At 42.3% G+C, this 27,868-nt stretch overlaps 1 protein-coding gene across 2 annotated transcripts in view; it reads right to left on the bottom strand.

The window, feature by feature from the left end:
• PAK3 (p21 (RAC1) activated kinase 3) overlaps positions 1–27,868 on the bottom strand; it is a 113,413-nt gene that overhangs the window by 8,262 nt on the left and 77,283 nt on the right. For both annotated transcript variants that reach the window (XM_075162450.1, XM_075162449.1), the window contains 9 exons: positions 23,000–23,100; positions 18,134–18,287; positions 16,330–16,367; positions 13,671–13,802; positions 12,528–12,690; positions 7,789–7,852; positions 3,949–3,997; positions 1,097–1,209; positions 95–212 (listed from right to left, as the gene is read on the bottom strand). In XM_075162450.1, coding sequence (XP_075018551.1) covers positions 95–212; positions 1,097–1,209; positions 3,949–3,997; positions 7,789–7,852; positions 12,528–12,690; positions 13,671–13,802; positions 16,330–16,367; positions 18,134–18,287; positions 23,000–23,100 — 932 coding nt within the window. The remainder of the gene's footprint in view (positions 1–94; positions 213–1,096; positions 1,210–3,948; positions 3,998–7,788; positions 7,853–12,527; positions 12,691–13,670; positions 13,803–16,329; positions 16,368–18,133; positions 18,288–22,999; positions 23,101–27,868) is intronic.

The following is a 27,868-nucleotide window of genomic DNA, read 5'->3' as shown; positions in this document are numbered from 1 at the left end:
CAAAGCTCTGAACATGAAATCACTCATGTTCTTACCACCTGTTTAGAAGGACCATCCTGCCCAAGTAATCGGAAGCACATGCGGGATCCCTTACCTCCCTACAGACAGCTGCTATCTGCCCTTCATCCATACATGTCTCTGTAACAACATCGGTTAAAGAGCCTCCAGCCAAGTATTCCATAACCACCCAGAGTTCATCACCGACTAGGTAGCTGAAAGAAGAAAGCAATGGCATCGAGATGAATGTGCATAGCTAAATTACACCATGAAAAAAACTGCAGTTGATTTTTGTTTCCAGGTCATTTTTAAATGAAAAGAGAATAAAACAAACAGACATTCCTTCTAGGCTAGGCAGTACTTAGAATCTGTGCAGTCTAAATGAGAAAGGCACGTAAGTGAAAAATTAGATGTCTTGGATAGCAAGCAAGTGAAAAATGCAGTTTAGTAATGGCAAAGATAAATCTTGAACCAAGACATATCACATCATCTGGTTCATCATCTTAACACATAAATTCCATGATTAACTCCAGGAACAAGGCAACACAACTTTCATAGTTGTCCATGGTAGGAGGGTGTGTACCACTGAGGACAGAAATTGGTCAACGGTTTGGAAAACCTTACATAAAATACATTCAGAAACAGGAAAAACAATTTAAAAACTGGCAACTTATGTGTTTCTGGAAACAAGAACCTAGTCTTCCTGGCATCCACAGCAATCGAAAACAGTGGGAACAGCCCAAGGGAAATAATTTCTATGATGATTTATCAGCACTTATCATAAGACACAGAAAATATGATCAACTTTAAAAAAAAAAAAAAAAAACAACAAACACCACAACAACAAAACAACATGGAGGTAATAAATGTACAGGCTGTTATTTTAGTAAGATATGGCTGATCCAGGTTTTTGAAAACAGTCTTCAAACTATATATGCCAGAAAAGATTAATGCAGACAAAATGCAATCTCCTCCCATGCATTGTATATGAGTAGATAAATAATAAAAGTCAATTTTCTGCCAGTGACCAAAGGTTTTTTTTAATCTTTGCTTGCCGTATGTAAATGAACATTCACGTGATAACACCAGAACTACTTACCTGTCTAAATAATTAACAATATTGGGGTTCTTATTTTCCCTCATGACTAGGATTTCATTAATAATTAGTTCCTTTTTGGGCTGTTGTTGGAGATTCATTTGCTTTATGGCCACCTAAAATGACATTGAAAACCATTAACTTGAGTAGTCTGTTGCATGAGATCAAAATGAACATGGAGTGAGTGTTTTTGGAATGACGTAGCAGAGCTGTGCCATGTTATTACCTATGTAACCTATGTTATTAGACATAAGAGCTCAGTAACTTACATTACAGCACCTTATTTCTCTGCTAGCTTGGGTGCTGGTTACAGGACACATGGCCATATACATTTTGCCTTGTAAAATCTGTAAAAATGGTCTTTAAACTAGCAACCACAAATCTCTAACAACACTCTCTGGACGTACATTCTTCTCAAATGGCCTCAGTTTATCACCACTATTATTATTCATGCACACGTTGCAAGCAGGAAGTGATTTTGTTACTGTGAAAATATATAAAAACAACTGGTAGTACTTCAGCAATTATATGATTTTTGATCATTATTTCAGCAACTGCTGTTATTCTTGACTTGACCGCGTAACTGAAAGAAAACATACGTACATTACATATAAAATGCTGTACTAAAAAGACCATTAAGGTTACACAAAAAAAATACAATCCTAGCGCTTCCTAACTTCTCGAATTTTGATTTTGCAACTCCAAATAACATTCTTTAACACAGTTTAGATTTGCAATTATTTTCTGGGTTTAAAAAAAACATGCATTCTATGGTATTTTATGGATACACCCAGAGTTATAAGCAGGGCTTAGGGCTTTGAGATCCCTTGTAGACCTCTATCTAAAGCAGTTATAAAGTGCAGCACCGCAGGTGGATGACAAACTACCAGTAAGATTCAAATGTATTTGCTGACAGCCAGAAATGATAAATCAGAAATCTTAAGCTGTAGCCCCAAGGAGCAACGGGATTCTCTAAGACACCACCTCGTCTGTTTATTACTAATATGACCGCTTTTGCTCTGAACCACTGTAGCCATCCTGCCTCTGCCTCATCCTGGCTCCTCCGCCCTGTCCCATCTTCTCCCAGGCAGGCACGGTCTCCACTCGAGCTTTTTGTCCTGGCCTCCTTGCTGAGCCTCCTTCCACCAGCCCCCTCCCTCTGGGCTCAGCCCTACCTCCCTCCCTGCCATCCGGCTCAGCTCCGGCCAAGGACTCCTACAAACACGTCTTCCCAGAAGAGCCCTCCCACCCGACACGCACCTTGCGGGGAGATGTGGCCCTGTGGCTATTTAAAGTCTGCCCCTTGTTCCCTCCGCACGCAGCCTGGCCAGCCTCCCCCTCCAGCTAGTCCTGCTCTTGACACGGCATGAAAGAGAGCACCCCTCCGCGCTCGCTCCTGGTTTTCTAGCCAGATTTTCAGGCAGGGTTTGTATATATCCAAAAACTCTTGCTTGGAAAAGGAAATGAATGTTAAGATGCCACTTTAAATGGGCCACTACAGGGACTGCTTTCCTTCGAGATTTGTTTCTCACCCGCTGGCCCCCACTTCCCTGCGACCAGCTCACGGGCTGCAACGGGCTGCACTGACATCGGACCTAAACACGACGGTGTTGTTTAGGAGAGATCTTAGCTCTTGATACACGTCTTCTCATTTGTGTGTGTCAACCAGCTTCAGTATGACTAAAACACAAAATTGCATCCTAAACACGATCTCTCCTTAATTAGGTCTTGCATTATACTCTGAAGATGAAACACATGATGGAAAAAATGCTAAATAGTATTACTGTCTGAACTTGTGATTAAGATAAATTGGGACTGAATGACGGCAGCCTCCATCAGCTAGTTGATGCATTAATAGATTTAGTAATTAAGACAGAGCTAGTGTGTCCTTCTCTGAAAGATACCGCTTCCCTCCTTGCATTCTTTCTGGTAGTTAATAAGGACAAAGTCTATCCTAAATTAAGCGACGTAATGAAGCTATTTATTCCTCACAGCAATAGGGCAATCTGTGACCACCCCTAGGGCTCTCCCGAGGTCTCTCATTATGACAGATCTTTAGATTTTACAATTTGTATTGCTAACCGATCTATGGCCAGGTCCACAGGCAGATTTTATGCTCTAAACGTACAGAGTTAAATTGTATATATAGACCAACATTCCCTATAATAGCACAACTTCATGCACACTGAGGAACAGAGATATAACAATTTCTAAACCAATACATTTACACTGGCAATAAAAACTGTATTGTTTTTATCAGGCCCAAAAGCTTGCTGGGATTTCTTTACAGATTTCTGTCCATTAAAATACCCATTCAGGGATGATGTAACACGGTACCAGGCTGGGACCAACAATGCTGCGGAGAGCACCGACCCATTCTGAAGACAGAGTAAGTAAAAAATAATTCTTTTCAACTGGCCTTAAAAGCTATGGGTGAAGCATCAGCCCAAGCACAGAGCACCAAGGCTCTTACAGGGGGACCAGGACCTCCCCTCAGGAGTTCGCAGGCACCTTTTCAGGCATTAATCAACACCTCAGTGTAGTGGTTGCCGGACAGTGGATGGCCACAGTAAGTGTTCGGTTACTGAGGCACAGAACCACATTGCCCTTAAAGAGCTTTCACTGAAAAGCTGAAGACAGCAGCAGATATGTATTTTGCCAGCTGACACTGGTCTGTGCTTCGGAGGAACAGCCTTAGCAGAAGATGTATTTTGCAGGCTGACACTAGTCTGCGCTTCGGAGGAACAGCCTTAGCAGCAAAGACCTAGCGGTGACCCGAAAGCCCCATCCACAGTTCATACCAGAGGGGAAAGCACTGAATACCTGCAAAATCTGCTGGGACCGTTGACCCTTACCTCTTGTCCTGTGGCGATGTCGATTGCTGTATAAACAGTTCCTGATGCCCTAGAAACAAAACAGCAGCGAAGAAATGAGAAGCGGTTTAGTCCCTCTGAGTGAAAGCAAGCCCAGACAGGAGATCTCTGCTGCCTGGAGTGTTTATAAAACACCTCTGTTCATCCACTCCTTCAGCCAGCAGCGCTCAGCGCAGCAGCCCACCAGCCCTCTGCCATGCAGGGGAGCCAAGATAAAACTTAGGTCTAACATGAAGAAAAAGGGCTGGTGCAAGTCTCAAACGTACATACTAAATTATTTTAGTTCAAAACTTAAGGGGAGGGTGTCTATAAAAACTGGAAAATAATATATTTAATTCTTTTTCCATTTTCTCCAGTATTGCCTTGTTGGTTCCCCCTCCCCCCCCGCCTTTTTTTTATAGGGTGTGTGTGGTTTTTTTTCCCAGGGGATGTAACATACAGTCTAGTTGTGCTTTCTCAGACCTCTTATTTGAATCTACCTGCAAAATTCAGGCAACACCATGCAGTTATTCCGAGAACCCTGAATACATGTGACAGCCATTTGAGGAAAGGATCTAGACGCGGCTTTCTCCAGCATGCAAGGAAACTATTCTCCAGCCATCCTGCGAGGTCACAGCTAGAGCAGGTTAAGGCGAATATTGTTTCACACACAAATGGAGAACTATTCAAACCAGAGGATCCTTAGACAGCTTTTTTCTGTGTCAAGAGCCATCAGCAGCAGCTTTTGTTAGGTTTTTCAGACACATGAAGGACTCTTCATGGTGTCTGTGTTTTGCTTCTGTGGCAGACACGGGTTGCGTTGTAGAGCCACCAGAAATAACTGGCGTGCTCACCTGCAGACTAGACAGTGTGGGGCTTTGTTTGCCATCTGCCTCTCGTTAAAAGAGGTTCTTCCCCTGTAATGATGTGAAAGGCCGGAAAGGCCACGATCAGAGGAAATCCCTTTGGCTTTAAAAGCAACTGCGGGCTTGTAAACCCTAATGGGGTTTCCTTCTGAGCTAAACCACAGGTTTACGCTGCCATCATTTAAGAAGCCCATGTCTGCATGGGCCGTCAGGATAGGGAGAGCCAGGGCGGGAATTCAGAGAAGTGGGAACACGCACCAGCAAGTGTCCCACTGACTGAAAATGCCAAAATCAGTTTGCTCATTTTTACATGATCCCCTGGCTTGTTTGTTTACCTGCAGGCTGAAATATTTCTGAAGCATTTTAATTCAACAGGCACCAGAGACTGTATGTCTGTGTGAGGAACAATGTTCTCATTGGGCACGCTATGTATTCTTTTAATATAAATGCAAATGCATTTTCCTATGACTAATTGTTGAGATTAATCCAATTTGTTTTCATAAAAAGCCAACACCATTTATTCAGACTTGCTAATACTGTGCTGTACCTCCTGAGCAAAGTCCTGTCAGGGTTTATTTAAAAACAGCTATTTAAATTAGGATGCTTTTGGTATGCTCCAGGCCACCTGCGAGGAGTTCAGATAAAGGTGAGTAATTTAAGTAAAGCTGTGAATTAACTGCAAGGGCTCCACGATTCTGCATTATGAACTTCTACTTCTAAGCAACTATAATTTCTGATCTGTATCTAACTTTTAAACGCTTCTGTAATATCTTGGTTTTAATGCCGTTAGGCAAGTACCAGGGCCCACAATTAGATCTGTCACTGTGATGCAGTGCAGTAGAAGTTAAAAAACCCAACCTGAACCCAGGCTGCTCGTGGCTCCATACTAATTTGTCTTTCTAGCAAGAGCTAAGACTGCTTGAGCAAACACAGCCTCTTCATCAAGCACTAGTTAACTAAGTTTCCTCTGGTGTCAGCAGCATTTCCAGTCCTCAACTGCAGACAGATGACAAACCAGAGACTCAGCACTGCAGCTGACCTGTTCTTCAGCACAGGCCTGCTGACTACCGTTGACTGCAAAGTGGCTGTGAAACCATCACACTGTTTATTAACTTACCAGCTGTATGAAGCCATGAAGTGCTATGTGCCGGTCAAGTTGCTTTTCCTTACGTAAGAAGTTGCTCTCTACCTGCAGTTCTCTGAGCAGCCATGTCTCTCCCTGCCTTGCAGTGCTCTCTTTGGCAGCTACTAAAAACCTACTCACTTCCAACACTACTAGTGCCTTTGGCACAACTGTCCCCAACCCACCGAAAAGGCGGGCAGCTCAGGAACTGCACATCAACTAAGCACATCAGCACCATCCGAGGCAGTGCATCTTAGCCCAGTCCTGCTGCAGACAGACTCTAACCCCAGCCAAGCAGCAGTCCAGTTCCTCCTGATCATCCTGTTTGATTACCTTTGTGATGATTTTTTCTTTAGGATCTTTCCCCATCATTGTAAATTGACCTGCGGCATTACAGTCATGAGCTGGTTACGGCAGCACACTCACTCCTCTGTAAGAAGGGCATGCAATCTTCAGGCTGTACTAAAAGCTGGAGGAAATCAATTTAGATACCCTTTTAGGCCAGATATTAGCCACTTGTCTTTCCACCAGTTGTTGAGGCACCTTTGTACAAGCTCACTCCTAGGACTGTCAAAATAAAAGATTGTGAGGGTGTTGGTCATATTCTCATAGTGACAGCGATAATCTGCTTCACACGCATGTTTATTCTCTCACTTCTTCAGTTGACACTTATCTTTTGAGAGACTGGCACAGCTCTAAGTGTCCACTGACATTTTACAAATGACGGTAAGAACCAAAGCTTTGGGTAGAAAGCAAGCTGGAATCTGAGAGAGGGTTTTTATTCAATGAATGGAGCAGAAACACCTTCCCAAAAGTGCCCTACCAAACAAGATGTATCTACGATAAAGCCTGCCAGAGAAAGAGCATGAGTGTGTCTCGTTTTCTACAGTATCTATCAGTTCTAGCTGAGCAACACACTACCCTGAGTTCAAACCTCATGAACAGTTAAGGCAGAAAAATATCTCCTGATGTCAGTAAACAGCTTCTGTCATACACTGACGGCAGCGTGATCCTGGTGTTACGCAAATGGCGCTAGCCCTCCTGGAATTACAACAGAGTCAAGGAAACTTCGACCGAGCAGGGAGTCTGTCCACGTTTAAAATGCAAGTCAGATACCTAATTTTGATGGAATTTCTTTTGTTCTTGACTCCTCACAGAGGAAATATTTCAAATCAATCCTATTTACAGTAAGCAAAGTTGGGTTTCAAAAGGGGATGGCTTGGTTGATTATTTTCAGTAAACTCCTAAAACCTGCAGGATCCACGAGCGGTGTGCCATCAGGCAGATGACGCATTTTCTCGTCACATACTTCGTTCATCGACACTTTGTTTATTACCGAATTTTTGTATTTTACTACCTCTGCTAGAAAAGAGAGCTTATTATTTAATCTCTGGTTTCACCTCCTAAACTATGTGGTTATAATCCTGATCACTGAATATTTTTTAAGCGAAATATTTGAAAGAAATGTTACTGAGAACTGTTATTTATCGGACAACTATCAGGTGGTAAGTTGCTCTTTTAGGCAGTGAAGCTTCTTCTCCTTACTTTAGCATGGCCATATTATTTTGAGACATACAAAAATGATTTCTCCTAAGAAAATAAGCAAACAGGTGCCACACGCTTGAGGGACAGTAGATCTTCCAGGTCCTGCTCCTTGCTGCAGACAAGACATTGCCAGCATCAAGCTGTCTTTGACGATGCCTTCTGACCACAATTATAAATTCTGATCAGTACTGAGAGACAGGAGAATCTAAACCCAGTGTCTGAACATGTTTGGAGCTTGCCCAAACTTGTTATTACACCAGCAAAATACCTGGCCCATGTTTTTGTATCAGTAACTGTGATTGGACTTACCCTTGGCCAATTTTTTCAAATCGAGTGTATTTCTTCTTAGGATCTCCCACACTCACAATGCTCCCTGAAAGAAACAAAATTAAAGATGCTCACTTAAAAATGGAGATACCACCTTCCAGCAGATCAGACACGCAGCCCCACTGTCTGGGGTTGTGAGCTGTTTGTAGTCAACTGGGCAACAACAACAACAACAACAACATAGGCAGCCCCGTAGCGCAGACGGCCTCCATGAAGACTGATTTTCTACAGTCCTTTGGAGAGTCACCTTGACAGGAAACTAAGAATATGGAGAAACATTCACAGAAGACAGATATCGGAAAAGAACAAGTACCAATGCAAGCGTTTGTTGTCTATAAACATTAATGAGAGCCGAAACAACAGAGCCTTTATCTTCTTAGGAATAAATACTCTGTGTGATTCAACAGAAGGTTTAATACTTCTGAAAATGAAATGCACCTTGGGTTCTGGAATCAATTTTTATGAACAGGTGCCATGTTCAGAACAGGAAGAATATTGCAAAGTGTTTCCAGGAGGGGATCTTCTCAACCTTTCAGCAGTTTGCCAAAGGAATGCCTTTATGTTTTTAAAGAACAGCATCTCATGTTATGATCAATAATTATGGGGCTTTCAGAACTACGACCCTCATAATTTATTACCAGGCTAAGTTCTGAAGAAGACCTTGCTTGTGCCATTTTAAGAACCACACTGCTTGTCTTCAACCTGACTCAGATCAGCATCTGACTCGCACTCTCAACACTGCACACATGCTGATCTTCACAAATCAGCACAGCCGTGATGGGTAACAAGAACAGCAATATTCCTCAGGCACTAGTGTTACACAGACAGCTGCACAAATGAGACGCTGATAATTTCATGAGCACAGGCGACGCGGTTCAGAAGCCAGGCCAGATGGGGTGCTGCCGCCTCCCGGCCGCTCTGTGCTGCAGCAGCGGGATGGCGGGGCCGGCCCGTCCGGCACAGGGCGTGGGACAGTCCGGGTCCATCGTGGAGCTCATGTGCCACTGAAAGCTAAAATTAAAGCATGCACTGCCTGATGGCTTCTTGCCCACTCGGAGGTGTAGGCAGTCTGAATGGGAAGGAAAGAAAGCAGTAATTAGGATACTGTGTTTGTGTCGAACGAAAGAGCCAAAATCTGATAAACTCAAACAAATCCGAAGGAATAATTAAAAAAACAATACTGTTTTTTCTGGTCTGGTAGTTTCCTAGGTGAAATACAATGAAGCCTAAGGTGATGGCTCAATGCAAATGACTTCTAAAGACTTAACTTGGAACGTACATCACTGAAATGGTTTAGTTCAGGAGGAAAGACTTCCAGTGTTCCGCAGCATATTTTGTTTGACTGATCTGGCAATATTCCTGTATCACAAATACAAACACATACCGATTTGTCTGCCTCCAAAACAAAACTAGGTGAAGCGCCATTCACTGTACACAGTAACAAACACCCCTCTCCCCTGCCCAGGCCACTTCTCTGGAGCAGAGGGCTTCAGCATCCAAACGGGCACCTGACTGGATGCCTAGCCAGGAATCCTGCCTGCCAGCACGGCAAGAGAACGGGTCATCACCACCATCTGGTACGCTCCTTGCTAAAACAATTTTGCTGCCCTTGGCAAGATCGCTAACGGGAGCTGCAGGAGAAGAGGTTTCCTTTGCCCCGCGGTACTCGCTCCCCTCAGCCGGCACTCCAGGAACGCCAGCCAGCGTGAGCGGCTGACGGCAGCGTGAGCGCCCGCCTGCGGGCTGAGGATGCCGACACAGCCTCCAGTAGCCTGGAGCGGTCCTGCCCTGCTGTGCCAGCGTGCAAGAGCTAGAGCAACTGGATGGTCTGGAGTCCAAGCCAAGGACGAAACGCTTTCAGGACCTGTTAACTTTTCGTACTTTCATCTCACTGAGACGAAGCTTTCATTCTGCTTCTCTATAGTGGGTCTCCACTACAAAGTAACTCTTCAGTCAAGAAGAATATGACCAGAGGACTCTGGGACTCCCTTCTAACTGACTGGAAGGAGGGATGTGAGATGAGAAAGCACACCCTCCTGCTCACACTGCTGAGCTTAACCATCCCCCAGACAGGGATCCCCATGAGACGCTGCAGTACTAAACCAAACCCTGCTGTCACCCTGTGCTGGGCTGGACAACAGGAAAAACACTGTGTTGTCAGTGTCTGGCTAGGTGCTATTTTCAGCTAGTTAATGGCACTGTGTATCAGACGGAACTGGTGGAACTGGTATCAGAACAGATACCAGTAGTTCATGGAAGTTCACGTTAGAAAAGAATAAAGAAAAAAAATAGAACAAATATTTTGAAAAAGAATTTTCCAAATTTGCCACTGATTTTGCAGTTCAGATTTCTGTTGTTTTTCCTCAAAACTTGAGTAGCTGCTTTCACAAATCAGTTGTTTCTGGCTGGTTTCCTGTGCTTAAGCCAATGCACATCAAATATGACAGCACTGAAATCAACAAAGTGACCAGTACATGGCTCCAGTTCAGAGAAGCACTCCCTACTCTGGACAAAAGATAAACATATCAGCTATTTTGATGTCTTTAAGCACTTTACCTTATCAAGTCCTAAATTAAGTGGATAAGAAAGCAGAATTGGGCCACTTCTGTTTTATAATTGCAGTGGAACATATTCATGATTTCATTACAGACAGAGTTTTGTTTGATCTTATCTCAGTATTACAGGCTTTACTCCCTAGTAAAACTTGTAATGAAAGTGGCTCTAAAAAAAACCAAGTTATTTCAAGCAGAAAAGAATTACAAAAGCAATTTAAGACAAAAAAGGGCAGGGGCCATCTTCCTAAAAGTTGCATAAAATCAATTGGGGGGGAAGTAGGCAAAGTGGAGAAGTCATACAAGTTAAAACAAAACAAAACAGAAAAAAAACCCCACCACACATGCTTAAATATCATTAGCCCAGGACTGTAACAAAAAAGCATCATCCCCGTTTTCAGATAGCTTCATGAAAGCACAAAAAGATTTTCATTGTCCACATCACAACTTGCCCAAGGCAGACCTTGCTCACTTGGTATCAGATTCTTAAGAAAGAAAAAAGCATGAAAGCATGTAACACTTCAAAGATATAACCCACAATAACTCAAGGGCTCAGTCCTAATCTGGCATACACGGAAACTTGAATAAACGATACGTGTACTTATGTTCACATATGCAGGGTACCTGCAGATCTCACGGTGGAAGCCTGCCCCAAACATTTAGCCTCAGTTGAAGAAGCTATAGTTCCTCCCTCTATAAGCTGACATACCTGCAGGTAATTATCTGCTCTGGAATTTATTTCAGTGTGCCCTCAGCTAAAGCTATGGAAGTTATCCCTTGGATACTCCCTAATGGCACTGAGATTCAGTTCCTTACAGTCCTGTCAACCTGCTAAGGGTGCAGAAAACTCTACACAAGCAGCTGAAATCTCACAGCTAAGGAAGGCTTCAGCCTCTGCAGTGACACCAGCCATCAGTGGCAGGCTAGGTGTGACAAGAAGGTTGGTATAGCACAAGAACAAGCATTGAAACCATGGTGAAGAAGCCACAGCCAGACTGCTCCCCTTTACAAGCAGTTGTCCCCATTAAAGACAGAACGTTATTGGCTTTGAGATCAAACACAAGGAGGTGTAGATCAATCTACTTTTTGTCCTAACAGTTCATGGTAGACACGGAGTAAACTGGGCTATGTTATGAACCCAACAATTTATTATCTGAGAACATAGCACTGGCAGCTCTTACGTGCAAGAAGCAGATTAAACTGCTTGCACTGCAGAATGACGAAGGGCTTGATGTGTTTTCCTAGAGTATGATCTGCGCAGGGGTGTGGGGCCAATGGTTAGGATTCTAATAGTATTAACTGGCTGGGAATTAGCTATGACAAAGTGCCATGTATCTGAGGAATATACAGTGGATGTGCTGGAGGCTGGCTCCTGAGAAATGCTTGCAGTGCAGTTTTACCTGATCATGCCACATAGATGCGTCTCTTTATAAGCATAAAACTAAGAAAGAAAATAAGGATTGTTATAAAAGTTTTTTTTTTTCTCCTTTTGGGGCACATTGAAAACACCTCTTCCTCTCTATCCATGGTGTCAACTGATGTTCTTTCAAAGGAGTTCTCTCTGACAAAAACGTAGAATTCTTATAAAAACGAACACTGATGTATTAGTAGAAGTAGTAGTAATAACAACAATCATAAAAACGACACCAATAGAATATCTGGGGCAGGAGAGCTCATTGAGACTGAAGGAATCAGCTTAGTGTTGTAGTTGTCTACTGGTAAAAAAAAAAAAAAAAAAAAAACAAACCACCAAAAAACCAAAAACCTAACAGATTTCTGTGAAGTATTTTGGCTCCGATGACTGGTGAGAAGTCAGGAGTCTAAAGAGAATTTAGGAACCCAAATATTCTTTTCAGTTTAGCCATCAGCACGCAGGAGTTCACTAGGTCATTCACTAGGTCTCAGCCTTCTGCTCAACCAGAAACAACCTCTGCTTTCGCCTTTAGCGCAGAAGGAAGCTCAGGCAAATCCAACCCAGTCATAGCTGCCCTCAGAGGCAGAAGGAATACCCAGCGTGCTCTCTTGCTTCCTCTAAGCACAATAACAGTTCGTGCAGGGAGTCATAAGTGACTCTGTGACACTAAACTGAGGATGAACATTTGGTACATATAATCCTGAGACATGCCTACAGTACACTGCTTTATCAGGCAAGAAATACAGAATACGTACTCAGTTTCTCTAGGATCTCCTCATCTGTCATCTTGGATTTTTTTCGCTGCCGGTCTGTGTTTCTGTACAAAGTGTTAGTGTTTGAGTTTTCAGGTTGGGGAGTGGTGGCTTCTTTAGCTGGTGCTGGTGCAGCGGCAGGTTCAATTACAGAGCGTGTGTAGATCTGTGACAAGAAATTATTTTGTGTCAGAAAGGTGGCTTGCAGAGATGCCCCTGTGATCATATTTCAAATGCAAACCCTTAGGAAGACACTGTCTACTACATCCAGGGCTCTTAAAATGTTTGGTTTTGCTGTGCACTTCTCAAACTGAACAGGCGAAAACAAAAGGCTAGTTTTACACAAGTTCATGGCCAGTTTCATTTTCAATTTTCATTGATTTTCTGAAAGATGACTGAAACAATGAATTTACTGTGTTGCAGGGATACAGAAATAGATCTGTCCAGGGCCCCCGAGCCTTGTTCCTTGATGCTCCTGTGTTTTCATGGGTAACAAAATGACTCTTTAGTTGGTACCTAAGTGTCTGAATAGAAGCAGGGAGCATTTCCCTTTTCTGATCATAACTGTTGAATTGACTTCTCACCAGTATTTCAAGCTTTAGGGAGTGGCCATGAGGAACTGCGTTCCAGTCCTTCAGAGACCTACCTTCTCTTTACAATACACAGCTGCATAGGATTCTTCTCACCAAACTTCAGTCATGTAAAAGTTAAGAGTGTAGTCTAAGCTGTTCATTTAGCTACTTATATCGTCTGTGGAGAGGGACAGGTACCTCCAGGGGACAGTTTCTCCTACGTATCCTTCAAGAGCGTGAATTGCGTCTGATGAGCGCTCTCTCCACTGATGACAGAGAGCGTACACAGATACTTTGGACAAAGTCGCTCACTTTTACACCGGTAGCATTAAAAGACACAATGCTACCTCTTATCTGATACTAAGATAAATTCACGGACCCTATCAGAATCACGGAAACTCATGACTAAATGTGAGAGTCCAGAAGAGATTTTCCTGGTGTCGGTGGCTTGGGTGAAGCCCTATGTCATGGCAGGACTCCAGCCCTCAGAGTGTTCATCTGCAAGCGCTGTCTGATCAGAAACACGCAGCTCTGAATTACACCAAATACAGAGCTAACCAAAGCTGGGACTTACTGATTTTGTATGTTCAGGCCGTGGTGCGATAACAGGCGGAGGTTCATTGTCATCTTCCTCCTCTTCATCATCTTCATCCTCTTCTTCAGAAACAGAGGGAGCTAGCGGGGGTTCTGATGCTGTTTTTGTGCTCTGTGGACAGACAGTAACATGAGTGACAGTCACCATTTTGGCACTTGGGAGGTTTGATAATTACACGCAACTTCATTCTGCCTAGACATCAGAAACCAATCTAGACAGGCCTATAGCCCTACAGGCTCAGTTCCAAGTCACACACGGCACAACACAATTTAAAGGTTACAAATCACCATGCAGTTTTGTTAATTCGTCTTTGTGTTTTTCATTTTTGCTAAAAACAACTAAATCATTCCCATGCTTAGTCAAAGCCTAATTTCACAAAATGTAATGCTTGAATATATCACTAGAAATCACATCCAGTTGCTGGTTAATTGCTTTGTCACTGTGTCTACAGAAACGGTAACAGTTAATTAAGCTAACAGGTGTCTACTGGCTAGGTTAATTAACACACTTCAAAGTGCAAAGCCTCCTTCATCGTCTTGCTGGGAATTTCGTTTTGGAAAGAAAGGCTATTTGTTTCTTTACTATTTTACCCGTGGGGTAATCACACTGCCTGTTTCCACAGTGCTGAACTTCCCTGTTTAGTAGCTCCTTTTTCAGCACCATCCTCCTCTTTACCGAATCACAATTTAACACATTGATCTTCCCACTGTTTGCCTGTTTCCTACCGCAACAGTAACCCGGCGTGAATGCCGCCTGCTCAGCAGCGAGGTGCACCCCACCGACTGCCAGGCCGGCACCCCGACGGCTCACCCAGCTCCCCTTACAGGCAGCGGGGAATAAAAGCCACTGCCAGGGTGCAGTCGACCTTCAGGCAGCCCCCAAATACGGGGCAGGCAGGGGAAGCCTGGCTGATCAGTTGTCTAGATGTAAACTGAAGCCTACAGCGCGATAGTTAAAGTTAGGTGAGCTGGACCCCCCCACACCAGTCCCAGCTGCTACTCAGAGGCACGGGGTTCTATCACGTTGTCACAAATTTGCTGGTGAAACAAAAAACTGAAAAGGTGCTTTGTTAAGTGTTTACCATCCGCTTTAAAGCTGGCTACAGCAGGCCACTTGGAGAACTGAAGCAAATCAAAGGCACTACTTTACATATTCACATCTCACTTGCGTTATCTTTAGAACGGTATCAATTTGGGCCAGTATAAATACCAGTAAGGGATGGTCCGCAGGAAACAGGGAGACCTAATCTTCACACCTGTGTTTTACTGAGTAGATGACTGTATCACTGCCTTGAGTCACCTGTACTTGAACACACACACAGTGTTGTATCTCCTGTGAGACTCAGTCCCGTCACCCAACTTTTAAAGGTAAATGGTGAAGCAGGCCACTAATCTGGCCAAAGTAGGGACCGATACATCGGACACTCTAAACCCTGTCAAGCAAGGGGTGCCCTAATGGGAAGGTGAATGTTACTTTGTCATACATTAGATCAGTGTATAGCTTCCTATGCATCATTAGCACTTCGCTTACATGGGGACAGAAGATGATTAAGGGAAACATAAAGGAGGAAATAATGACATTTCTGTTATGTCAAATTCTTACAACTGTTTTTTCCGCTGGGCTCCATGCTTGGTCTGACAGCACTAAATTGTGCAGCTAGAACATACACAACGTCATACTATTTAAATGCTGGACTCCCATTAGGGAGTGAAATGAAATTAAAGTAATTCCAATGACTGCTCGATCCTGTCAGAGAGCTGTTTTCCCCGTACTATAACATTCAACCAGCATCCTCCGAGTTGGTAACTTTTGAAAGCCGACATCTTGACTGTCTCACCACTGTCTGTGTCTGCTAGAACAAAATACCACAGCACCTACCAATGTGTCTAATACCCACTGGAAAAGCTATTGGGAGGGCTTACTATGTTCTGGTGGACCCCAAACTTCCTTTTAGAAGTGTGTTTTATTAAAGGTAACGGAAGTGGCATCAATTGAAAATCTGAAGTGTGAATATTCAAAGATGATTTTCATTTCATTATACACACTCTGCTGTGCAATCACAAACCTACAATTAAGTTGCTTAACACTTGAAAATAAAGGCCAAATCCCCATTCACTCATTTGCTATTTAATGCACTAACGTTAACACTAATAAATCTGGTCAATATTAATGTGGATGTCATGACTACATCTCTGCGATGGCTATGGCAATCCAGTATTAGTTAGAGTGGATGATTATTTCAAACTTTCTTTCAATGGTTCCAGTGAGTTACATATCAATTATAACCTTATTTGTATTCAGCTACATATCCAGCTGTACTAAGGATAAATCATAAAATTTAATAGAAATGGATTCTAAGTTGTTAAAACTAAATTAAAATTGGCTAATTAGACAGTACCGCATATTGTTGCAAATTATATATTCCACCATGGTTAAGAACAGCAAGCAATCTTCCGTCTGCAAAACCAGACTTTCATCTGTTTAAAAGTTCTTCAACAGAAAATTAGGAAACAGCCAGTGATCCCTTTTCCACTGCTGCAAAGACACTAAAATGTACTTTCTTTCAGCTTACAAGGCTGGCACTCTTGCTCCACAATTCTTAGATGCTATGAAAGTAAAAGGTTACTTTCACACTCACCGAAGGATGGGCTTCTATGTATCCATGGGCGCTTTTATCTGCAACGTGCAAGGGAAAATTAACCAGACGCTGTTATAAAACTGCTTGTTGTGGGGAATCCCACAGAACAAGTAAATCCAAATAGATAGCATTTTTCTTTCACAACATCCCTCCAGTAGCAACAGTTATTTTACATAGCAAGCAAGATAACAGGACAATATACTCTACATTTTCTTGTGTTTATTTTTTGCCCTGTTTTGCCAGTAAATAAAATAAATAGAAACTTGGTCAAGAAAATGACCAAATGTTCTTTAATGGTCAATGCTTCTGTTCCGCCCAAGAGCTAGAGCAGCTTTTTTCTTTTTTTACTTTTTTTTTTTTTAAACTTTTTTTTTCATAAATTGTATGCATTGATTCTCTTCAGCTTGCTGAAAATGTTTCCCCATAAAAGCTTCCCCAAAATCCCCCTTAGCCATGGCAGCTCTATTCTGACATAGCACAGTAACAGCTCCTGAGTTCAGGAGCCTACACTAACTGTTTTGAATTTTGCATTTCATCACAAAAGCAATTGCTATTTTAGCAAACATTAAGTGTCAAGTTAGACAGTCAAATCTTTTAATTATGGAATTTAGAAAAAAAGATGCTTTCCCTCAAAAGAAATGTTAGTAAATTCTGGAGATAACTGCACAGTTTTTAGAAGGACTTCTGAGAAGCTCTCCCAGTCTGCATTTTGGAAGTTGTATTGGTTAAACCAGCAAATTGAGGAAATTACAGACTCCGCTGCCACAGACTATCATGTGTAGGGAACTGAAGCACTGCAGGTTAAATTACAAACGCTGTCCACACCCTGTTGGATAGAGACACCCCCTGATTAGCTGAATCTGTTGACATGAGCTTTACCAAAGTAATGGTATCTTAGTGGTATTTTTGTTTAAAAATCAAGTCCGTTATTAAGGAACAGCAAAAGAACACACTGATACAAAAGCCAGATATGCTGCACCTAGTCAAAAGCTCTGCTTACTTGCTAGATGTGCCAACAGCCAGAGTTTGTCTAGCAAAAAAAAGAAAGAACAGGCCAAAGAAAAAAAAAAAAGCAAACTGCAGCACAGACCTGCTCTCTCATTTTTGCAACACTACACTACAATTTTGCAGACCGTACACAACCAAGGGAAAAAATGACACCCTCCTCACATCTGCAGGCTTTTGGATGGCAATGCCTAAATCCTGAGGATCTTCCTCGAACGAGCATGCTACGGACATCGCTCTGGACACTGACGCCTTCCTTCTCATCCTCTGTGGCAACATTCCTTTTACATCACAATAGCAGCCGTTCTAGGTTGGTTTGTGAACTTATGCATAGCCACCTAACCTCCTCTACACCTAACGCAAATAAATCCTTGAAAGTCCTCCTCTACCACAAGTATCACAAAAAATCCTCATAGTCCGTAACCTATTGTTCAAGGGATCCAAGAGTAACTCATAAAATGCACGAAACAAGCATACCCCGTACCCCAATCCGAACACTGTGAAGGAACAAGGATGCGAAGAAACAAAAACAAACATGACCTTTGGCCACTAATGCTTCTGACTAAAAATGGTAATGATTGTTCCATCTAGTATCTTATTTAGTTCTAAAAACAAGCAACAAAGAAAAGTCACAGTTTCAATGACATTTAGGGGACAAATGGAGAAATAGAATTCATTTCAAAGTATTCCACAAAGTGGAATTTTTTAAAGTTGCTTTTTGGCCACTGGAATGTTGAACTTCAGTCTGACTCATTTTGGGGCCTGACACTCCCTTTTTTGCAGTGAGATGTCAACTTACCTCCTGACGTAAAGCTCATATATTTCTGGTTGTTGACTGTTTCTTTGGAATCATAAAATTTGAGAACATCTAGAACAGCTTGTGGGTTCTTCTTCTGCTCCAGTTTTGTTATGTTGGAGGTCTGTAGTAGCCTCGCCCACTGCTCTGGAATGCCCTGTAGATGTCAAGTGGAAAGAATGTGGATTTAGAATATTTAACAGCGGCAGCCTCATAGATCTTTACCAAGATCCCATGCTACCTGTAAGATTACTTTCAGAAACTTTGATTGACACTTTACAGTTAAAATTAGTAGCTTATACATTAGATGCAATCATTCTCTTCTCTATCAAAATATAGAGCTAAAACCAGGATCCAACTTTAAAAAGAAAAGAAAGTTATGACTGTGATAGGAAAAAAAGTGCATGAAACTCATCTTTAAATCAACTCTGCTCTTCCATGGAATAATGATGTAAGGCTTAGCTTGTTTTCCTGGTGATTCAGTGCAGACATAACAAGACTATTCTATATTTGTGGACAACACAGTGTATTTTAGGAGCTTTACACTGGATTTTTAATGCTTAATAATGCAAACACATTTTGCTGAAATAATCACTGCTATCTGATTAAAAGGTAAACTCCACCCCGATACAATTAATTTTCAGCATACCAGGGAACACTGCAGGGTTAAGAATCTGCATTTAAATTCTCAAAATCGTAACACTGAGTTGTACCACTGCTGCTAAGGATGTCTCTTTTTTGAGCTCCTGTAGCTCTGTAGGTTCTCTACTGTAAATATACAGAAACCAGGGATTCAGAAAACAGGCTGAGTGCCAAAGCCTTGCATGGATTCTCGGACATCTTACGAGTGAGGATGGTATTTGAAAATTGACCCAATCGCTGAAAGACGCAGTTCTGCATTGAAATTATATTGATGAAAAATTGCTTTAAATATCCAGTATAATTTCCTAAATTTGAAAGCCTGTAATTTTCCCCATTTTCTGCACAGCCAACATCTACCAGCGGCTTACTGAATGAAAAACTACACCCCAATCTAGATAAACACTTTAATATAGCTTCTTCCTAAGAAGTTCTCCACAAAACAACGTGTGACATGGGCCTCCAAAGTTTAGGATTAATGAAAAAAAAGTGGGATAAGCCAAGCAACAAATCTACTGCACACACATCAACCTGCTGCTGCAGTGCTATGACATCTCAAAGAAGCATTTTGATGCAAGATTCTTTTGGGCCTGTGACGCACCTCTGGGAGCTTCCCTGTGCACATCTGTGAGCCATAGAGATCTGGCTGTAATGGACGTAAATAAAGAAAGAAAAGAAAGTTAAAACAGAATGTGGGACAACTTAGAAGGTGGTAGGAGGAAACCAATGGGCCAAAATGGGGAAGTCCCATCTAAAATGGGAGTTACGAGGTAGATACCAAATAGATTAGGTGGTGGACAGGCTACAGGAAGGCAGGCTTAGGAAAACAGAAAAATCACAACTGTTCCAAAGTTTGGAAGCATCATTCCCCCTCCTCTCTTTTTTAAACCATTTCTTCTCTCCCTCATAAAAATACATTACTGAGGATTAATGGCAAGTGACTGGAGAAATTACCTGTGATTTCATTTTTCAGTTAAAAAATAAAAATAATAGAGAAAGATCTGGGCTTTTGCCGTTTGTCTAGTTTTGAAATCCAGGTTAGCATTTTTGAACGGCTCTACACAAGTTTTTCCAATGGTCCTCCAGCCCCAAGATCACAACTGGCCAGTGCATGAGTCAACAAAGTGCAGTGGAGAAAGCAGTTGGTCAAACTCAGATTTCACACTGGGAGGTTGTGTACTGTCATAACGCAAATAATCTATGTGTGTCAAACTGAAAATCAGGACAATTCTAAAGAAATCCTTGATCAGATTAATAACGTGCAACTTCTTTGGATCTATGGCCACAACTTTCTCCCACTTGCTAATGTCATAATCTTGAAACTTTAAAAGTTTGGTGGGTGACCACATTTTATTCTAGATTGGGGATCAGGAAACTGTTTCAAAAATGCATGCCTTACCAAACACACTCCCCAAAGCCCTGCAAACCAGACTTCTTCCTCCATTCAGAAAATGCAACTGTTTCTTCAAAATAAATCAACATAAAGCTCTAGCAGCATGCTCCCGCCCAACGGTTTCCAACCAATTTTATTTTGAGCTTTAAAAGCCCTACTCCTTAGCAAATGTGGTTGCTCCAAGCACAGTGAAATGGGGATATAACATATGTTGATGAGCAACAACACAGCTTGGTGCTCAAGCCTGAAAGCTGAAACTCAGGAGTCCATGCAACTTTGATTTGAGATGCAACTAACAGCAATCAGGTAATGCAGCTGCGGGGTGACTGTTAGGTGTCAGAAAATGGCCCAATGCGTTGCACATAACCAGGAGAGCAGACACTATTGGCATGACAACTGTAATAATTCGAAACAAAAAACCCCATATATTTGCACATTTATTGGACATTCCCATGGCACTTCCAAACTTTTGAAAGAGACAGACAGTGTGATCACTAGACAGTGGGAATATTTTTACATGATATGGCTAGTGGCAGTCCCTTCAGCAGGACATACTTACCACGTGACTACCTACTAGCTGATACACGGGTTGTGTTCAGGTTGGGACAAATCAAACATGCCTAATGTAATGTGGAACGTAATACTTGCATCTGGGATTAGCTGGGAGCGGAGAGCTAGCTCTTAACGGTGCAGAAATCCCCTTGCTTTGACTGACACTTTACTCCACTAAGGACTGCAGCGTTAAGTCCTGTGCTGGCAAGCTGCACGGGGGAAGTCACCTGTCCCTGTGGTTTGTTTTGAATTGGTTAGAGCCTTCTCAAACTGCAGCGCTGCGCTTCCACGCTTTAGGAACAAGTATTATTGCAGAAATACTGTGTAATCGTAAAACAGCAGCCATCTAATGTCCACTGTTTTGAAAGGGAAAAAGATATTAGAAAGAAATTGTGCTACAGCAATAAAGCTGTAGCTTTATTGTACAATCGCTTTGTTCTAGAAAAGGCCAGGACCTGTGCTGGTGGCATCTGACACCAAAAAAAAAAAATTTAAAAAAAAAATCTCATGCTAGAGACTGTTTTGACACACTGGATGGTAATAATAACACTCAAACTGATCCAAACCATGATCTCTGAAGTACTGATAGAGTGCGCTTGTGCTTAGAACTGAAGTGTGTTAACCTCGACGTCCCTCCTTTTTGTTCCAGCTGGCAGGGACGTGAAACTAACTGGGATCCTCTCACCATCAGTCAGTTTACGAGAGAACACGATTGTGACCCATCGCATTTGCATAGAACCAGAAGGAAAAAGTCTGAAGCACAGGGTAGAAATAAAGGCAGAAGGCTGAAAGGAAGAACAAATATAGAATAAGAAGCTGAACATTCAAGTAGGGAGAGCAGTGAAACGAGGAAGAAAGGAAAGAAGGAAAGAAAAGATAGACAGGAGATGCAAACACAAAAGGGAGAAAACAAAAGCAGAAAGTAACAGAATGTATAATATACCAAGATAAAAAGAATGGCACCGAAGATTAACCTGAACAATAGAGTGGGTACAGGGAGAGACAGAGAGAAAAAAAAAAGAGGAAAACCAGGACAGATAGCAGGGAAAAAACAATTTAAAAAACTTTATGCTAAGCTTCTGATCAAAAATGACCACATCTGGGCTTTTTAAATGAGCAACTTAATCAAGCCCTAGGGTTTGGCACAGAATAAATTTTATAAGTGACATCTATTTTAAAAAGGCTAAGTAACTAGTCCACATATTTTAAATGTAGCTGTATTTCCTAATTACTAAGGATAATTCAATTTCACTACTCCTTTGAAGACATGCTGTCATTAGATGTGTCTTTTCTTCTTCTATTGTTATTGTTAGTATTACTATTGCTACTACTACTGTAGCATACAGAAAGTTTCCAGCTTTCTGAAATGTTTTTGAGAAACAAAAGTAAAAAATGATGAAGAAATCACATTTAGGGCTCAAATTCTGAGAACTAACCATCCTTCGTTGAGGCAAATGATTTGTCCCATCCTGTTTGGTGTATGCAGCTAGTCAGCACTAGCACGCTGTACAATTTGACGCACGGTGATAACACAGTCTGACCACTTAGCTCACAGGGTACTACTGATGGTACGGGGAGTTGCTAACGTTTCCTCTCACCTCCACAGTTCAACCAAAGGTAAGCTTACTGCCATCTCAGCTTTAACGATTAATGGTTTCAGCACCTAACTAGTAGTCTGAGAGAAAATAATTTGAAGCCTCCTGCAGACTTCAAGGAGCTTCTATCAGACTCATTTTTCCCAACACTTCATACACTTCATCCTGATATAAGTAGAAAAAGCTGACTGCTATTTTATGAATACATAAAGGCTAGAAACATGATCACCTAGTCTATGGACATATTTTGAAGGATATTAAATTAAAATGAATGGACTTCCACAATGCTACCGCTTTCTGGGCGTCTCCAAGGGATGTCTGCAGAGCAGCTGGACTTTGCACTTTGGGGCTGATTGTCTACAGCAAGACATACACTCTGCACAGTGTGGGTTTTTTACGCTTTTCCAAAGACACTGAATAACCAACCCCTGTAGCGGCTGTGGGACTGATAAAAGCATACACCTACGTTCTTCCTAGTTTTCGTTTTCCACAGACACTCTGCTGACAAACCTTGGAGAAAAAAAAGCAGCCTGAATCAGAAGTAAAACACTCCAAATCCTAAGCCCAACAAATAAAAGTCTCTTTCTTCACAGCCTGGCTGCTGTCATCTGACGCTTCTGGCAACAGGAGGTTATTTTACCATCACGAAACTAGAAGCTCTGGTAAGCACGCAATACAGCGGTTACTTACTGTGAATTCTCCAGTGACGGCATCAAATCCCACATGAATGGTATGTTCAAAGTCTGAAGGAAGAGAGATCTCAGGACGTTCTTTCTCTTTCTTCTTGTTGGCTAGAGGCAAAATATTAACACGCACTTATTTTCTGCACAGCTTTTCATTCAAAGATTTTCACAATCAAGTGTGCTCAAAATAGTATTTTAAAAGTGGAAAACAAATGAATTAATGTCCATCTTATTTGACACATAGACCCAAGCTAATACAACACCAGCCTAAGTGTCAACCCCCGTTTGGCAAGGTCTAGAAGGTGTTATTTCATTTTGTTTTTCTTCCAATCAGTGTCGCAGCTGCCAAAGCAAGCTGTTCATGAAGTAGCCGCCTTAGGCTATCTGTTACCAGTATGACTTCTATTATCAGTTCTTTTTTTCATCAAGTTTTCATATCTAGCAACTAACTCCTGTTAGACTTCACTCTGTGGATTCCTGCGGAAGTAAAGCACCCAGGACACGCATGTGCATGCCTGTTTGCATGTGTGTCTTTTCTCCAACATGCTTTGAACCTGTTGTCAAACTCAGCCAAATCAGAGAGGAGAGGTTTTTTAAGATAGCCAGGTTCCTACAAGTTCTGTGAAAACAGGCAGCTCAGGAGAAGACAAAGATCCTATTCCTGCCTCCTCTCTGAGTAAAAGGCTGAAGCAGCAGCTCTGTATTAGAAACCACAGAATCTGCACAGCAACAAGATCCCATAAATGCCATTGGAAAAGCTTCATTTGAGCTCTCAATTAACTAAGACATATAACCATAAAACCCAGGTTTTATTAGTCTCCAGGAATTCCTTGTTTTTAAATCACTCCACCAGTATTCACAGAGTGTGGAATATCTTATTGAAGGAGACAGACTTGGAAGTCAGCCAATCTGCATATTTCTTATCTCCCTCCCATTTTAACACCTTTTGAAAGTAACATCCGTTGTGGTCATCCATCTCCTGTGCTTTTTACTATTGACAAATCTCACTTCAGCCCAGTTTCATTGACTCTGATAAAGAATGAGTGGAATAAAGGCTGAGAAAGCTGCCTTCACTCTGATGCATCAAGAATCTGTGTTCAACTGAGATTTCTCTGAAAAATGGTGACAATAATGCCAGTTCTGGACGACTCCCAAACACCCAGATAAACATAGCATACACCCACGTCCAAACATCTATCCTGCTGGCAGGTACCTGAAATATTTGACTTCCCTGGAGAACCAGCGTGCTCCAAGACTAACTACCACATGGTTGAATAATACAGTACAGAGCTATCTGTAGGATCTTCTCCAGTGCCAGTGGTGTATCTGTAACAGCCGAGAGCGGAACTGCCATTCTACCAAATACATTTGTCCTTTCAGTGGAAAAATTCCACGCTAATGATTGGAACAGAACAAATATTACAGTGCCCACTTGCAGTATGCAAGAGTTACTAACACAAACTCAGGAAATAAGACACACATAAAGTGCTCACGTAGAATACAAAAAAAGTCACATCATCTCACATCTTTAAAGAAAGCACTCTGCACCCCAGGATCCCACCTCTCCTCTGCTGCCCTTCTTACCAGTTTAATGCGTATCTGGTTTACATGTCCTCATAGTGGTCCTGAGCAGGCTTGCTCTATAGATCTGATGTGACGTGACTTCACGCTAACAGTTGAGAGAAACCCAGAGATATACGAGGGGTTTATACTGTGCCTATCACAATGGGGCTCTGTATCAGGATCTCTAAAGGCCAGTGTATCACCATTTGTTAATGATAATATGAAAATGAACACACATGCCATAGTTACACATCAGCAGGAGAGAAAGGAGCAGTCGTTCAGCTCCTGTCTTTGCCTTCTGTATTCCCTCAGTGCAGCACCGGTGACAGCCATGCTATGCACATCAAAAACAGCTGGATGAAGACAATTTTGTGCGTGTCTTATTTCAAAAGCAAGTGTCCCCTTCTACCAATATCAACCAGGATGGGGTTTTGCGAAATCTATTTTCTGGCACATCAGTCTTCTAACACAAAGCACTACTACGCTCATGGTCTTTTAATTAACATTTTCCTTCAGTGTTTTAGTATTATGTTTGCCAGCTTCATAAGTTTACCTAGGGGTCTCATCCAAAGGCTGAACTCGCGATGTCTCAGCACCCCTCCCAGCCTGGGTCTGTCTTTGCTCACAGATAGTAGATCCACGAGGCCTCTCTTTGCATATCTTTCTTCTTCTACCTTACAGCCTCCTTTACTTGGAAGATGCTCTGCTCTTCATAATTATAGTCTAGAGTATTTTGGATGTTTCTAATCCTTTCTCTGCATTGTTGCATTTATCCTCATTAAGTAATTAACTGTCACCTTTTGTCTGTACTGCACACCCCTACACAATGTTAATTGATTAATTATTTTCATTTAGCGTTCAGTAAAGATGGCAGCAATATATCAAATACAAATGCAAAGGCTTTTCCCCTTCTTTTATCTATAAGATGATGTTGTTTAATTTTCAGGATAGATGTTGCCAATTACAAGATGTCATCTCCGTTCAGCATATATAACTTTTTATTGCAGATAACAAAACTGGCTTCTCCTACCTCATCATTTGCAAGCAAATGCAGTGAAAATTAGATTTAAAGGATCATCAAATTCAGTTCAAAGCAACAGTCAAATCTAGAAATGAAATAAGGCATTACAGAAAACGTTCCATCAAAAGCAGCACTTGTCCATTCTAGGCCTCTCCCGCCGGGGGGCAAGCGCTCCAGCTCATTCCCCAAGCTTTGGCTCATCTGCTTCACCGACCTTTGCCCACCAGACTGTGGATATAACATCTATGGTCCAAATGCTGATCAACTAGAAATTAAATACAGAATTAAACATCTCCTTGCAACACCCTCACCCCTCTCCAGTCTAAAAACTTTGGCACTTCTGCCTGGGCCCTGCAACTCAGATCACTTCTGTTTTACATAAGCTGGCAAAATGATACAAAAGGGCATGACTTCTTTGAAGCAATGACTGACTGGATTCAAGGATTTTATACTGGACATTCCTATTTTATTTTCTTATAAATGCCCCTCTCAATACACTCCTGCTGCACAGCAGTTAGCCATGAGGGCCACCCACACCTCCTCAGCAACTGTGACAGATTAAAGGAGAACAAGGAAAGAGTTTTCCGTCTTCCACAGTCCGCATCACCACCATCATTATTATGTCAAAAGAGCAGTTGTTTGGCAGAAAAATGTGACTCAGCTAAGTGGCAGCTTTTCTCCAGAGAGGGAGGGAGGGTTTGACCTCATGCTTATGCCCTCCTGTTTGCTCGCCTCCACTTCATCTCATTCTGTTCCTTCCTCCATCCCCTCTCCCTTCCACTGTCACTCACGCTGTGCTCCCACCCTCCCTCCTCCCAGCTCTTCCCGTCCTACCCCAGCAGCCTTGTCCCTTTCTTTCTCCTCCATTAATCTTAACCCCGCTGGGTTTTTCTCCTTCCCTCTTTTCTTGTTTTTCTGTACAGGAGGCAACCAGATGACTAAAGGTCAGACTCCGCTTCCATCCGCAGCGAAGTCTAAAGCAGCTTCGATAGAAGTGATATTATTCACCCAGTAATCTTAACACGGATGTATCTCTTCACCCGAAAGGGGCATCTGAGCAGTGGTGGGCCTGCTCCCCTCTCATTTCTTTAGGTTGAATGCTCTACAGCACCTTCATGGAGCCACCAGTTCACACACAGTATTCATTTATTTCATAGCACAGCAATTACGGGTGGTTTAATGAGAGAAGAACAAGGCTGTATCAAACAACCGGCAGAACACAAGTCATTTCTTTCTGCTCTCAATTCTCCTGAGGTAACAGCACTCCGCTGAAAGGAAACACTAATGCTATGAACTCCACCCTGGCTCCCACCACCGTCATTACCTCCAAGGAAGGAAGGCCAATTTCACACCTTCAGCATGGGCTATGGGGGAACAGGTTCAGCTCCTTGTTCCACAGAGTCATCAGCAGCTTGCCAAAACGAGGTTTTAAACACAGAAGTGCTCAAACACTAACTGAAAACCCTACACTCCAACAGGGGAGTGACTGCAAACTGTGGTCCCCGAGCACAGCAGTCCCGATATACACCATTGCCTTGGAGAGAACGCACCGTAGCATATCCATCCTCACACCCCTCCTGTCTGGTGAGCAAATGAAAGACAAGAAAGTTCTTGCAGATGCAGGCAGAAACACCCTGCGATGGTGTTTTCTTCGCGTTCTGTTTACTAGTACCAGTGGCAGACTATTAATATAAATTTGCGATGCTGCAAAGCGCTGCACTAGATGAGCAGCCGTATTAATCACCTTCTGTTTTATAAGCAGGACTCTCAAAAACGTGTCAGTGAGTCTGTGAAGCATGCACAGGCCAGCTGATACCCCGACCCACAAGCCAACCCTGAGATTAAACCACCTCAAGGGCCTTGGCCAGCCAAGCTAAACTTCCTCCATTTATTATTTCACCCACCAAAATTAAGCTATAAATCTTAGCTTACTTTCCCTCACAGTCACATTTAAAATCATGATACTTGTGTGTTTCCTAAGACTGCTCTGACTGGTAGTTAATTACACCTATTTTTAATGTCACTGATCATTTCCAGGAGGGGTTGTTTCTGGATCTCCCTGTTTCTGCATCCGTTTCACACAGCACCTCTGCTTAAGAAATGTTCCCTCGGAGAGGGATACCACCACCCTGCTGGCAGGCAGGGGAAGAAGCAACCCAAGTCCTTCCAGGAACTAAACAAGCCCGGAGACATTTTAATTTTGGCCTTTAAAAAGAATCAATTGAAAATTAATTTTGTTCCCGGAAGGGGACATTTTGGGAAGCACTCTGCAGAGCGAACCGGCCAGGTCTG

The sequence above is a fragment of the Calonectris borealis genome, chromosome 13, assembly GCF_964195595.1.
Source record: "Calonectris borealis chromosome 13, bCalBor7.hap1.2, whole genome shotgun sequence".
Taxonomy (NCBI): Eukaryota; Metazoa; Chordata; class Aves; order Procellariiformes; family Procellariidae; genus Calonectris; species Calonectris borealis.
The sequence above is the reverse complement of the archived record's forward strand: the minus strand, read 5'-3'. Positions and strand labels throughout refer to the sequence as shown.